This window comes from Peromyscus maniculatus, chromosome 6, assembly GCF_049852395.1.
Source record: "Peromyscus maniculatus bairdii isolate BWxNUB_F1_BW_parent chromosome 6, HU_Pman_BW_mat_3.1, whole genome shotgun sequence".
NCBI classification, from domain to species: domain Eukaryota; kingdom Metazoa; phylum Chordata; class Mammalia; order Rodentia; family Cricetidae; genus Peromyscus; species Peromyscus maniculatus.
The window spans coordinates 82,448,444-82,462,221 of record NC_134857.1 but is presented as its reverse complement, the minus strand read 5'-3'; the positions used below and the strand labels follow the sequence as shown (position 1 = coordinate 82,462,221).

General features: G+C 48.6%; 1 protein-coding gene across 3 annotated transcripts in view; it reads left to right on the top strand.

Moving 5' to 3' along the window:
• The window catches only part of Vangl1 (VANGL planar cell polarity protein 1), a 50,418-nt gene extending 39,166 nt beyond the window's left edge, over positions 1 to 11,252 (top strand). For 2 of the 3 annotated variants that reach the window (XM_076574730.1, XM_015999203.3), the window contains exons 6-9: positions 920 to 958; positions 1,238 to 1,370; positions 2,754 to 2,988; positions 6,573 to 11,252. In XM_076574730.1, the coding sequence (XP_076430845.1) occupies positions 920 to 958; positions 1,238 to 1,370; positions 2,754 to 2,988; positions 6,573 to 6,833 (668 nt within the window). In that variant the 3' untranslated portion in view covers positions 6,834 to 11,252. The remainder of the gene's footprint in view (positions 1 to 919; positions 959 to 1,237; positions 1,371 to 2,753; positions 2,989 to 6,572) is intronic. The other variant, XM_076574731.1, reaches the window with a different exon arrangement.
• The last annotated feature ends 2,526 nt before the right edge of the window (positions 11,253 to 13,778 follow it).

The window sequence follows — 13,778 nt, the reverse complement described above, 5'->3', positions numbered from 1 at the left end:
TATGTGACAAGTTCATCCATTGGGGGATTTAATATTGGTAACTGGAGCTGCGTTTCCTGCCTCCTGCTGGGAACACCTTAGGTTGAAAGCCCTTAGGAAAAGAGTGCTGTTCAATGGAGATGTAACCAACCGTCTTATTAAATAAGAAACACAGAACCAATGCAAAGAGGAAAGCCAAGAGGTCGGAGCTCAGAGCCTTACCCTGCAGCTAGCCTCTTCAGTTCAGTCTGAACAACTTACCCCGATACTCAGACTGTCCCTCCAAAGGCATTGGGCCTAGACATGTCAGTAGTTCAGGTGACTGGGAGCTCCTCCCGGGCTTCTCCGTCCTGGCTAGGAGCAGTTGAATGGTGACAAGAAGCTGGAGCCAGGCTAGAAGAGTCAGAGCTCGGTTTCATTCAGGGTGTCAAGTGTTTAAGTGTGAGAAACAAGACTCCGTGACGTTTCTTGCTGGGCCCTTGGGATAAGACCAGGCTTTTGCAGGCTCCAGAAGAGAATCATATCGTCAACAAGTCAGCTGATTTACATAGGTATCTATCAGCTTTGGTGAGGGCATCCTTCTCATTTTTTTTTTTTTTTAATTTGGAGATATAAGGTGTAAGCGTCACCCCATGGGAAAACTTAGTGAAACCAAAACCACAGCAGCAGGTCACCCAGAAGAAAGCCTGAGGTCCCGCCGTGTCTTTCCAATAAGCTGAGTGGGGTAGTGCTCAGGGTGACACGGGACTTGTGAGTCTCTTCGGGCGTTTTGTGGTCGCTGGTGTCTGGGGTGGTGACCGTGACGGCCGCAGCCCGGCTTAGCTTGTTCTCCTGTTGTGTGGTCACTGTACGTGTCCTTTGACTTTCTTTTTTCTCTGTCTGTCCTTCTTCTCCCATCCTGCTCACTCTCTCTCATTGTTTGCTGCATGTGATGTCCCAGCTGCCCTTATGGCCAAACTGAAACTTTGTGTAGCAGATGGTAAGTGACATCCTCGGCACACTCTGGCGGGTGTTGTTCTTGGCCAACGTTTTCAGCAGCCCCTTCAGAGTTCTCTTCCCATCTCCCCACCAGACCGGGGTTAGATTTCTTGGCTGCTGTGACTATGGCTTACGGTGCCCAGGGGACGTTACTTTTAGGATCCGTGTGTGCTCCATGGCGGGTGGGCGGGAGAGTGCCGACAGACCCGGGGACTGCTTTCCTGTCCCGTTTCCTGGCCTTCGGTGTTACAGCTATTTTACCGTTCTCCTCTTATCCCAGGGCCCAGTAACAACGCGACCGGTCAGTCCCGAGCCATGATCGCAGCGGCTGCGCGGCGCAGGGACTCCAGCCACAATGAGTTGTATTATGAAGAAGCTGAACATGAGCGGCGGGTGAAGAAGCGGAGAGCGAGGTGTGTGACCCTCCCATGCCCGGCCTCTCTGCTCGAGTATTTCGTTTTCACATTATTATTTTTTTTTAACCTCCAGAATTAATTTTCTGTTTGCAAACCTGACCGGTGTGACTGTTTACAGTGCACTGTCCTCTCGTGTTTCTCAGACCTGGTGTGTGTGATCACCACCAGACCCACCTCTAACGCCCTTCACAGGTTCTGGGCCCACTCACATAGCTTACTGCACCCGGTCTGTGGGTCTGGGGTTGGGACTGGGCTTTTTCTGCGGCTGCCCCGGGAGGGAGCCGGCTCCACCCACACTGTTTCCCCTGTTAACTGAAGGTGACAAAGGTGGCTTCCCATATGCCTGCTGTCCCATTTTTCCTTTTCCTGAGCTGCTGGGGGGGCGGGGGTGGGGGGGAGGAGAGGAGGATGGATCGAGGGGGCCAAAGCTCTGGTTTCTTTTCTTTTCTTTTCTTTCTTTTTTCTTTTTTTTTTTTTTTTTTTGGTATTTTTTGAGACAGGGTTTCTCTGTGTAGTTTTGCGCCTTTCCTGGAACTTACTTTGTAGACCAGGCCGAGCCTTGAACTCACAAGAGATCCAAGAGATCCGCCTGCCTCTGCCTCCCCAGTGCTGGGATTAAAGGCGTGCGCCACCACTGCCCGGCTTCTTTTCTATTTTTATAGGCAGGCTTTGAACTCTCTGTAACTGAGGATGACATTGAACTTATTTTTTTTTTAACATTTATCCATTTGTGTGTGTGTATGTGTATACGTGTGTGTCTATGTATCGTACATGTGTGCCACGGTGCACATGTGGAGATCAGGACAACTTTAGGGGCTGGTTCTTCCCTTTCATCACGTGAGTTCCAGTAGTCAAATCCAGGCTGTCGAACTTGACAGCCAGGGCCTTTACCCTGAGCCATCCTGTCAGTCTGACTCTTACCCTGCCTTCACCTCCTGAGCGCTTGGTTGCAGGACTGTGCCACCACATGTGGTGCCTGGGATATGTCCCAGCACTTTGTGGTCCTGGGCAAGCTCTCTGCCCAACCAAAGCTCCCCCGGAGCTCTGGTTCTTTATGGGCAGCTCTGTACACTCACTTCCTCCTCCCAGATGGAGTTTGAGCAGAAGTCCTCAGGTTAAAGTGAGTTTTCTGAGCTCATTACTGGCAGAATTGAGAAGCCCTGGAGACCACCACCACCCCAGCCCAATCTTATTTCTCCTGTTACTTTTCTTCCTCCCGGGCTGTTCCCATCCTCCAGAGGACAGCTAGGGATAAGCAGCGTGACAGAACCTTGGGGAATTGGTGGTAGGCCCAGGGTGCTGCAGCAGACCAGAGGCCCTCTGGGTCCCTCAACCCTGCGGTGGGCACTGCCTTGGTGACTGTGCCAAATCTCCTTCCAGATTGGTAGTGGCAGTGGAAGAAGCCTTCATCCACATCCAGCGTCTCCAGGCTGAGGAGCAGCAGAAATCTCCTGGAGAGGTGATGGACCCCAGGGAGGCAGCTCAGGCCATCTTCCCCTCCATGGCCAGGGCGCTCCAGAAGTACCTGCGGACCACGCGCCAGCAGCACTACCACAGCATGGAGAGCATCCTGCAACACTTGGCCTTCTGTATCACCAACAGCATGACCCCCAAGGTGCGCTGCCAGGGTTGGTGGGCAGGCAGGGCCCCGAGTGTGGCCGGTCCCCTGACATCTGTGTCTCCTCTGTGGCTCACCACAGTACTTTGTTTGTTTGTTCGTTTGTACTTGTGTGTTACGGTGTGAGCCTCTCTTGTGTGTGTTTGGATGCATCAGAAAAGGCCAGAAGACGATGTTAGGCCTCTCCCCTGAAACTAGAGTTACAGGTGACTGGGAGTCTCCTGATGGTGCTGGGAACCAAACTTGGGTCCTCCGGAAGAACCACAAGCTCTCTTTTATTGCTGAACCATCGCTCCAACCCCTCCACCTCGTTTTTGACACAGGGTCTCGCCCTGAACGTAGAACTCAATGATCCTGCTGGACTGGCTGGTCAGCAAGCCCTTGGCACCCTCCTCTCTCTGCCTCCCCAGCACAGGGGTACAAGCCTACACTGCCATGTATGGCCTTTTGTGGAGGTGCTGAGGATCTGAACATAGATCCTCATCCGTGTACAGCAAGCTCTTTATCCACTGAGCCAGCTCCCCAGACCAGTACAGTTGTTTTTTAAATGTACATTTTAAAAGCCTCCAAGTTCTATAACAGAGGAAAAGGATTTCACCTTGTACCAGGGCAGGGCAGTGGTAGGGTGGGCCCTGGAACTCAACAGACCCATTTTAGCCATGGATGGAGACGTGCTCTCCTGCACTCAGCATGTACACACGCTTTCCTGACACACTGAGCACATACACACACTTTCCTGTTCCACTGGGCACATATACACACTTTCCTAACACACTGGGCAAGTACACACACTTTCCTAATACACTGAGCACATATTCACACTTCCCTGTCACACTGAGCATGTACACACGCTTTCCTGATACACTGAGCACAAACACACGCTTTCTTAACACACTGAGTACATACACACGCTTTCTTAACACACTGAGTACATACACACGCTTTCTTAACACACTGAGCACAAACACACGCTTTCTTAACACACTGAGCACGTACACATGCTTTCCTGATACACTGAGCACATACACACACTTTCCTGTCACACTGAGCCCGTACACACGCTTTCCTGACACATTGAGTATGTACATAGCTTTCCTGTTACTGTCCCCAAAACAACACAGTGTAGCAGCTGATTAGCATCACATTGAAGTAGATATTGTAAGGCACCTAGAGATGATGAATTCTAAAGTATATAGATGCCTAGAGGTTACTTACAAATGCTGTGCCATTTTATATGAGGGACTTGAACATCAGATTTTAGTGTGGGAGTGGGGGGATCCTGGAATTAGCTTTTTAGTTACTATCTGTATGCACAACTATACATTGAAGGAAGGTTGCCTCCCACCCAGAATATCCTAACTCCAACCTGGAAATCATTCACAAATGTGTCTAACATGCTGTATGGTATACCATCTGTTGGAATGTGTGTGGGGGGGCACTTGTTTGAATATTTAGTTACAAAACTCCAAATACAACAGAGCATGAACACAGGTTGCAGATAGAAAACGATGTGCCTGTGTGCAGAGTAACAGCCTCTGGCAAGGGAAAGGGCCCAGCTGTTTTCCTTTCTTCAGGGTTTCCTAAAGTTGTCTGGTTTCTTCCCGTTTCATTTTAAAACTTATGCCTTCTTGAATGTTTATTGTGAAAAAAAGGAAAGTCCAATGTAGAAGATTATATTTTCAGCCAGCCGTGGTATCTTATGATTGTAATCACAGTGCCTAGGAGGCAGAAGGATCCTGAATTCATAGCTACCCTGGGCTATGTAGTGAGTGCTAGTCCAGCCTGGGCTACCTAGCAGAACCCTTCACAGAAACAAACAAACAAACAACGACAAAAACAGTAAGAGCTGGTGAGACGGTGCTGTGGATAAAGGTCACCAAGCCTGAGTTCAAGCCCCTGAACCTACATGCCGGAAGGCGAGCACTGACCCTGAAAGTTATTTTCCAATCACACACATGCTGTGGCATGCACGTGCATGAGCATGTACACACACAGCCACACACAAAAATAAACAAATGAAGTAATTAGAAACCCCAAAACTAAAATTAAAAGAAAAATTTGAGGACAAAAAGCACTGTCTGCCCCCACCCCCTACGCTTCTTACTGATACGGGCTGGTGTATATTCTCTGTGCTGTGTCTGGTTGCTAGTTTTAAGGTGGAAATGCTTTGATGATACTAGACATGTCTGTATTTTGGAAACCCGCTCGCTCCACTCTAGGCTTCTTGGCTCTTTCCTTCCATCCACACTGACCTGACTCACACAGCTCCCTCTCTCTCTCTCTCTGTGAATAGCTGCGTCTGATTCCACCAGATACACAGATTTGCTTAACTGCCTGTCTGTTGATGCACATTTGAATTAAGTTTCATGAGTCAAAGCCAGAGGTTGGCTGTTTCTCTGACTCCGATTTCACTGGAACGGGGCCACACCTTCTTGTGTACCTATCACCATGGCTACAGCTGCTTGCGGAGCACAGCAGAGTAGAGGAGTTACGAAAGAGGATTGCTTGGAAACTGAAAAACGTCTTGACCTCGGCCTAGGACCAGATGGATACATGCCAGTGTTTTCCCATTTATGTTATTGGCTTATTCTTTCTCTCAACTAAACTGACTTGTGTATTTAATTCTGTGCCAGATAAACTAGAAAGCCACACTTTAGAAAGAAGAAAACAACGGTCATGTAGTTCTTATCCTCTATGAGCATGAAGCCGGGAGACAGCGAGTCGGTCATAGTTCAGAGAGTGAAATGTGACGTGAGATCATCCCAGTGATGTCAGGAGCTTTGACAGAAGGGTGTGCCAATCCATTTGAGAGGGTCAAGAGGAGAGTTTGGGGTGTGAAGGGCAGGGAGGGATGGCATAGGAGAGGATGTAGTGGCATCAGAGAGCTTGGTGTCCCTGGAGCAAGAGCTCAGGAGAGGGGAGGGGACATTGGTCTGCCTCTCCCTAGAACTGGCCACACGGACATCAGTTCTGCATAAAATCACCATTGGTCACAGGGCGCCAGCTGAACTCCAGCGGGGACTGGGAGAGCCTTTGGGGAACTGACCCTTCCCACCTCGTGGTAGCCCCGGGAGTGAGGTAGTGTTGTATCCTCCCAGAGGAAGGGTCAGTGACTGAGCAGAGTCACAGCATGCAGTTTTGTTTGTGTGGTTATTCTTGTCTGCCTGCCTTGGAGTCACTGGCTGTTCCTCTGCACCAGGTACTTGGCCTGCCCTAGAGGACCCTTGGCTTAGTGGTGGAGGTGGGAGGGTGTGTGCGGTGGTACCTGTGTCCCCGGGCAGCGTGTTACATTAGCAATGCCTTCTGACAACCGCGTGTCGCTACTCCACTTCTCCGGACTCACCCTGTGGTTGCAAATTGCCAAAACAAAAACAAACAAACAAAAACTAAAAGCCAGTGAGGAAGTCCAAGAAGTCTTCCTTCCCCAGAGAGGCTCTCATGGGACTTTGGCATGGGAAGCGGAACTCTGGTCTCCGGCCTGGGTGTAATGGGTAACATTTCCTAGGGATAAAGAGGATGGCCCCTGGCCTCATAGCACAGCAGCCCTTGTAGCTTCCCTAATGCTTGCCTTTGGCTTTCAGGCTTTCCTCGAACGATACCTCAGTGCGGGCCCCACCTTGCAGTATGACAAGGAGCGCTGGCTCTCGACACAGTGGAGACTTATTAGTGACGAAGCCGTGACGAATGGGTTACGGGACGGAATTGTTTTCGTCCTGAAATGCTTGGACTTCAGCCTCGTCGTGAATGTGAAGAAAATCCCGTTCATCGTACTCTCGGAGGAGTTCATAGACCCCAAGTCTCACAAGTTCGTTCTTCGCTTACAGTCCGAGACATCGGTTTGAAAGTTCTATATTTGTGGCTTTATGAAAAACAAAAGAATATATAGAGAGATATATATGTCCGGGGGAAGACCTTTTATAAAGTTTTTTTTGTTTATTCGTTTGTTTTTTTATTCTTCGATGCTGACTGAAACTGGCAGATGATAGACCAGTATCCTTCGACCATCTGCACTTTATTAGGAAGGAAGCAGGAGATGTCCACCCCAACAAGCGCCTGGTGGCATCTGACATTAATAGATGGGACTTCTGAAGAAGCTGTTCCCTGGAGTTTCTGTGACAGCTGTAAACCAAAGTGTAGCTGCTGTGTCCTTGGGAGCCTTGCCTTACTGGTCCCTGCCTGTCGCCCAGTACCACGTTCCTATGTACTTCTGGTCGACCCCCTCCTAGGTTCTAGGGGACTCACTTGATTCTGCTTCAGGAAACCAGACACTACACATCCACACGTGTGTTTGTACGTGTGATTTTTTTTCATATCACCATACCATCCTGGGGAGTGGTGGACAGGCCAGGAAATGCCCACCCACCTGCATCTGCCCTTTGTTGCCTTAGATTCCACAGAGAAAGCCCAACAGAAAATGGGCGCTGCCTGGTTGCAGCCGCTAAGTGATTGGCTTTTCGTTTTTTCAGAGTGAGGGAACTGCCTGCCTTGTTTCTGGCCCATCCCTATGTTGGCCTGGGGCAGGTAGCCCTTCCCTAGCCCTGGCATTGCCCACCTGGACTCCACTGTAGCCCACTTTGAGCACTCAGACCACAGCCCCACCTGGTGGGCAGCCCCAGGGAGGCTAGCTCGGCCCTCCAGAGCTGACAGGGACTTGGCTTCCCAGTATGCCTACAAAGCTCTTTGCACAGAGTCTTTTTTCAGAAGCAAGGTATGGCCCTGGGGAGCCATTGAGCTGCAGAGCCCTTTTAGGCTGCAGCAGGAGCCCCGTCCGCCCAGTCCTCCTTAGCCCTGCTTCTCCCAAACCAGGAGAGACCAACACTGTGACTCCCAGGTGGCAGGTGCCCCTTGGATCCATCCAATTTCCCAGGGAGACAAGTACTCACAGAGCTCATGTGCCAAGCCGCCCCACCACGGAAGATCAAGCAATACACACCATGCTGGCAACTACTGCCGTCCCGTCCCTGTGGTTTGGGACGACCATCACTGTGCAAGGGAAAGGTTACTCTGCCCTTGTATTAATTGCCCTTAGTTATTGGTCAGGAGGAGGAAAGGAGAGGGGGTGTCGGGGAAAGGGACAGTGGGTGTTGGTATTGTAGTCCATCAGGCCCCTTCTGTCAGCTGGTTTCAGAGGACAAACCCCTTGTTGTCCTATCTGTAGACATGAGGTGCCTCCTGGCAGAGCCCTGTGCAGGGAAGTGCCCAAGGAGCCATGTCCCGGATCCTTGAAGTGGACTATCTTGGCCTCTGTTCGCCTTCCTAGATCTGAAATAATGATTCCCCGAGTATTCACTCTTTCCTTCCCCGGCCTCAGGGATCTTGTTTCAGGAAAGAACACTGTCAACATGCTCCACATCTGTGTATGTATATCCTTCCTGAATCACACTATTTTATCTGTCATTTAAAAAATTCAAAATTGGCTTGGGATATTTGTAATGTATCTGTACTTGGAAAGGCGAACATTCTTCTTCACTCAACAACTTTTAGCTCAGAAAGACGTGTTGGGGAAGGAAGGGGGATCACATGGGCGTGGCACGGGTTCAAGATGTCCCGTGTTAATAGCATGGCTCTGTTTGAGACACGCATCGTGGAACCAGGGTGCTTTGGTCTTAGTTTTCCCCTTTAGGTCCCCTTCTGACTGGAAGTTCCTCATGATGTCTTTCTCAGGAATATTTTAGGAGATAAGGTAAGGGGTGGGTAGTCTGTGAGAGACTGGCCGTCTGTGGAGGGTAGCGTCACAGAGTAGCTCCTTGGCCACGAATACCGTGCGGTTGTAAGTGCCATAAATGTAAATAATATGGAGTTAAATGTAACACTGCTCATCAGGGCTTTAAAATACTGTGCTTCCAATGCTGTCTTAAATTATGGGTCTCAAAGGGGTTAAGTTGGAGTCATGTGTTAGTGTGTGCATTCCCAGCAGGGTAAGAAAGGTTTAAATTAAGGAATTAATTTATTTTCTCTCCTGCCCCCCTCTCCCTCTATGACTCTTTGCATAGTAGAATTTCAGACTTCCTGGTTGTAAATTGAATATCGATTTTTTTCCCCCGAAACATGAAGTTTGCATCGATTCCTTCCTGAAAGAAAAAGCAAAATCAAAAGCAAATTAAGCTCCTGCTTCCAGCGTCTTAACAGCTTGAGTCTGGTGCAGTGGGAACCATGCGGGCGATACTTTGAAAACGAAGTGTAAAGTTGCAGAAAGCTGCCTCACCCAATTGAAGAAGTAAATTCTTACTTCATTTCTTGAACCTCCATAGCATATTGTTTTTAAAGGATGTAAACTGTGCCCTAAGGCTGGAAGGATGCATGAGCCTATTAGAGTACACAGGATTCCATTACCTTAAATGTTTATAGATTTTCCCCCTATAACTTTCAACCTAAGTTATTAAAATCCTAACATTAAATGTGAAAGAACCCAATGCAGAGTGTAGATCTGATATTGCTGACTTTCCCTTAGTGATTTTCATTTGTCTACAAAGGTAGACAACTTTTGTTCAAAAGTGTGTGCTTAAAAAAAATAAAAGAAAAAAGAAAAAGCAGTCTTAAATAGTGCATGAATTGACTGTTCAAAAAAGTCTGCACCATGGGAGATAGAATAGATTTTAAAGTTATAAGGCTCATCCATCCTTAGATTATCCACAGAGTCAAAAATCTCTTGGCTAAGGTTCATAAGTAAGCCCCAGAGAAAATGCCTAACCATCATTTCCCCCCAACAATTATTGTCTCCCTTTCTTTCTCTGACTCTCCCTTTCGAGATCTGCAAGAAGACAGATTCTTTACAACAGGGTGTGAAGTCAGTGGCCTGGGTTTGTCTCATCACACTTCACTGTTAGGAGTGTGGGACTCTTTTCTAGTGAATGGGGAGCCTGGCCATGCTGGCGAGTCTAGGAAAGGCTTGGGATGCTCTCTTGCTGCCCCCTGAATCGTTGGTGGTGGTGGCCAGCTCTCCTTTCTATGCCATTTTCTTGAGGGCATGTATTAAATGTAACTGTTTGTCTTAGTCAGGGTCACTCTTCCTGTGATGAAACACCATGACCAAAGCAACTTGGGGAGGAAAGGGCTTAATTGACTTACTCTTCCACAGCACATTTCATCATCAAATGAAGCCAGGAAAGGAACTTAAACAGGACAGGAACCTGGAGGCAGGAGCTGATGCAGAGGCCATGGAGGAGTGCTGCTCACTGGCTTGCTCACCACAGCTTGCTCAGCCCTCTTTCTTATAGAACCCAGGACCACCAGCCCAGGGATGGCACCACCCACAGTGGACTGGGACCTCGTCCACTATTTAAATAGATCACTATTTAAGAACATGCCCTACAGGCTTGTCTGCAGACAGGTCTTATAGAGACATTTTCTCAACTGAGGTTCCCTTGTCTCTGATAACTCTAGCTTGTGTCAAGTTGACATAAAATTAGCCAGTACAGAGCTCTGTCTGTAAGCTACTATCAACATAATGGACTCAGAAATTGACTACCCCTTCTCCTCACCGCCAATCATTGACCCAGTGAAACAGGAAGTGAAGTCCCTGGTTTACTCTTCCCAACCCTGGCCTTGCTTTGAAAGACTTCCTACATGTGGGTGAGTCAGGGGAGGGGAGGGCTGGTTCCTGCCTGTACTTCTCTGAGTGTGTGTTGCCAGGTAGACATGTTTGCCTGTTGGCACTCAGAACATTCATGTGACCAGTGACAGATCGGCGTGTGTCTCAATTGTGCATGTGTGTATGGCTGAGCCTGTGAGAGTCTACATCTCTGTTCTTGAGAGTTCCTCAGATTCCCAGCTTTTGGAAGGTCACTCTAAGCTGGTTCCTTATCTGTGTTCTCCTTTCTCCCTTACAGCGAGCGGCCTCTCACTGAGGGGATGTCTGTGGGAGCCTGTGGTTACCCTGCAGGCATGCCCATTAAAGTTTGTCTTGCACTAGGACCTCGGAGACCTGCAAACAGCAAGAAACCCAAAGAAAGGGCGAGCTCTGGGGGGGGTTACTGCTTAAGCTCACTACCCTGGAAGCCTCCTGTGCATCTATTAACGTAACTTTTAAAAGAAACAACCAATGATTAGTTATGGAAATTGACAGGAATGTCTAGATGATCATTTGCAGAGTCCTGCAGCAGAGACCCTATGATTATAAAACGACACAAAGTATTTCTGGGTAGTGTTTGCTCTTTATGGATCTTGTTACATCACAAAAAAATAAATAAATCACTACTGTGAATTTACTACTATGTAACCTTGTCATATCCCATTATAAATAAAACATGCCCTGTTTTTAAGCCTGGAGTGTGGTTCTTGACTGGACCTCAGCAGAATCATGAGCTGACCCCAGCTCGACCCCACTGGAAGCACCTTATTGAGCTTTAATCAGAAGCTCAGAAAATCAGACCGGGACCATGTTTTTTTGATTAATTTTTTTTATTAGTGTATAAAGCGATGAGTTTCTTTGTGGCATCATTCAAATGAAAACGAATGAGTCCCCATTTTGACAAAACACTATTTTGTCATAGAAGGAGGGGGAGGGGGTTGCTGACACTCTCCAGTTATTGTCAGTCAGACTCACTCTGCACAGCTTGCCCTCCCCACAGTGTCTGAATTAGGGCTCCCTTCATTTGCAGGGGACTCCTGCCTGGAAGATGGGATTTCAGACAAGCCCGTAGGGCCGGGCCCTCTGCCCACTCTACCCCGAAGCACGAGCTAAGTGGTTTGGTATTTCTGGGTGTGGAGGAGGGACCTGGAGACAACCATCTTGAGTGGGAACCTGAGGCGGAGAATTCCTCGGGAGAAAGGTCACTTCTTTCACTTTGGGTTGTTACCGTTTGGTCCCCTGGGAAGCTTCTCCACCAGGCTGGCCCACTGGGCTGCATAATGGGAAGAACTGAAGGGGCCCTCCTCTCCGGGAGAGTGAGCCCTCACCTGCTGGGCTTCAGCGGCAGGGCTGCTCCCCAGCCAGGGCCATTTGCCTCCAACCTCTGCCTCTCCTTGATGGACCAGAGCAAGAGGCTCACCCAGGGCCTTGGGCACAGGGGCCTGAGCTGGCTTTTTCGGGTGGGAGGGTCAAGTTAGCCCTGCTGAGATGGGACGAGGAATTGGCTGTAGCCAGCCAGGAGGGTAGGATCTGGGGCTCTTGATCTGGCCCCTTGACTCCATATTCTCAGTTTCTCCCTACTGCCCCATATTTACATACCCTTTGGACTGTGGGCAGAGGACACATAAAATAGAACCCAGGGGGTCAAAGAGGAAAGAAGACCTGTCTTCCCGCTATCCCGCTGTGTGTAAGTTACGGGTTGGTGTGCTTTCTCAGTGGAAGATGGGAGGGATGGAGGGACGGTGCTCACGTGGTCACTGTGTTGGGAGTTAAGATGAATTCCCAAGGGTGAACAGGGAGTACAAAACTACAGGATGAAATGAGAGCTTAGGACACCCAGTCCTCCCATCCTGCCCCTCTCTACCTAAGTCACCCAATTTGCTTCACCTATGGAATGCACCTCTCTGATGATTATTGTGGAACCAACTTTCTCAACACCATAGAGATTCCCAGAGCTTGAGGCAGGGTGGGCAAGGTGGCTTTCTCAGAAAGTCCACTGACTTGTTCTGGTCTAGATGAAATAAAGACACTTTTGTATTAACTCCCGGGGACAAATGTAACAAACTCCCAGGCTTTTATCTTGAGCCTCTGATTCTTTTGGCCCTGAAATGGCATTTGGATCACAGCATCTGAGCTTGCAGCGTGTCTGGCTTTGTCTGTGTTTCTGCTTCTCTGAGCGTTTAGGCATGGCCAGGTGCATTCACTGTGAATTTGCTCATTGTGTGGGACAGTGGTCCTCAACCTTCCTGAGGCTGCGACCCTTTAATACAGTTCCTCATGTTGTGGTGAACCCCCCAACCATACAATTATTTTTGTTGCTACTGTTAGGAATTGCAATGTAAATATCTGTGTTTTCCCATGGTCTTAGGTGACCCCTGTAAGAGGGTCATTTGACAAGTCCCAAAGGTCACACCCCAGAGGTTGAGAACCATTGATGTAGGAGTTTTCCAACCCCCTCCCCCAGCCTAAGAAAACATCAAAATTCAAACCTTTGTCCAGGGAATTGGTTTTGGCATTGAGACACCTGACCCACGGTGACAAGTTCAGTTCAGCCTGGATTATAAACAATGTAGCCGGAAGCATGATGCCGGAAAACCAGGAAGGGAGCGTGACCATTGCTTTCAGGTGCTATTGCCCCTCAGTTATAGACATAGAAGAAAAGTCCTTTTGTATTGATCACTGTTCCTTAAAATGTGGGCATAAGAACATCTAATGTTAATAATCTCTTATTTCTATGATGGTTACTCCAGGGTTTAAATTGTCAGCTCCTCTGAAACCCCCCAATTATGACCTGCTTCACCGAAGTTCATTTCTAAGTGGCCACAGACGGGAACAACTATTTCACAGAGAGCAGGAAACCAGTAAGGATGTAACAATGACAGACACTGTCCTGCCAGGGGAACGAAACTGAACTCTGGTGAGGACCAGAGATGTCTGGGTCAGGACGTAGGAGAGAGGCTTTTGTTAGCAGGGATTTTCATCTCTGAATTTTGAACCCAACATCTATCCTTCTCTGGTAGAGTAAACAAGATATGTGCTCATGGACCATATCCATTTTGGATAGTTAGTGTTGTGCTTTATAACCAAGGGCAGTTTCTGCCTAGTCTGTGTACTTAGAGTCACCAGATGCCATGTGTATATGACTGTGGAGGTTTGAAAGGAAATGACCCTCAAAGGGAGTGGCGTTATTAGGGGGTGTGGCCTTGTTGGAGTAGAT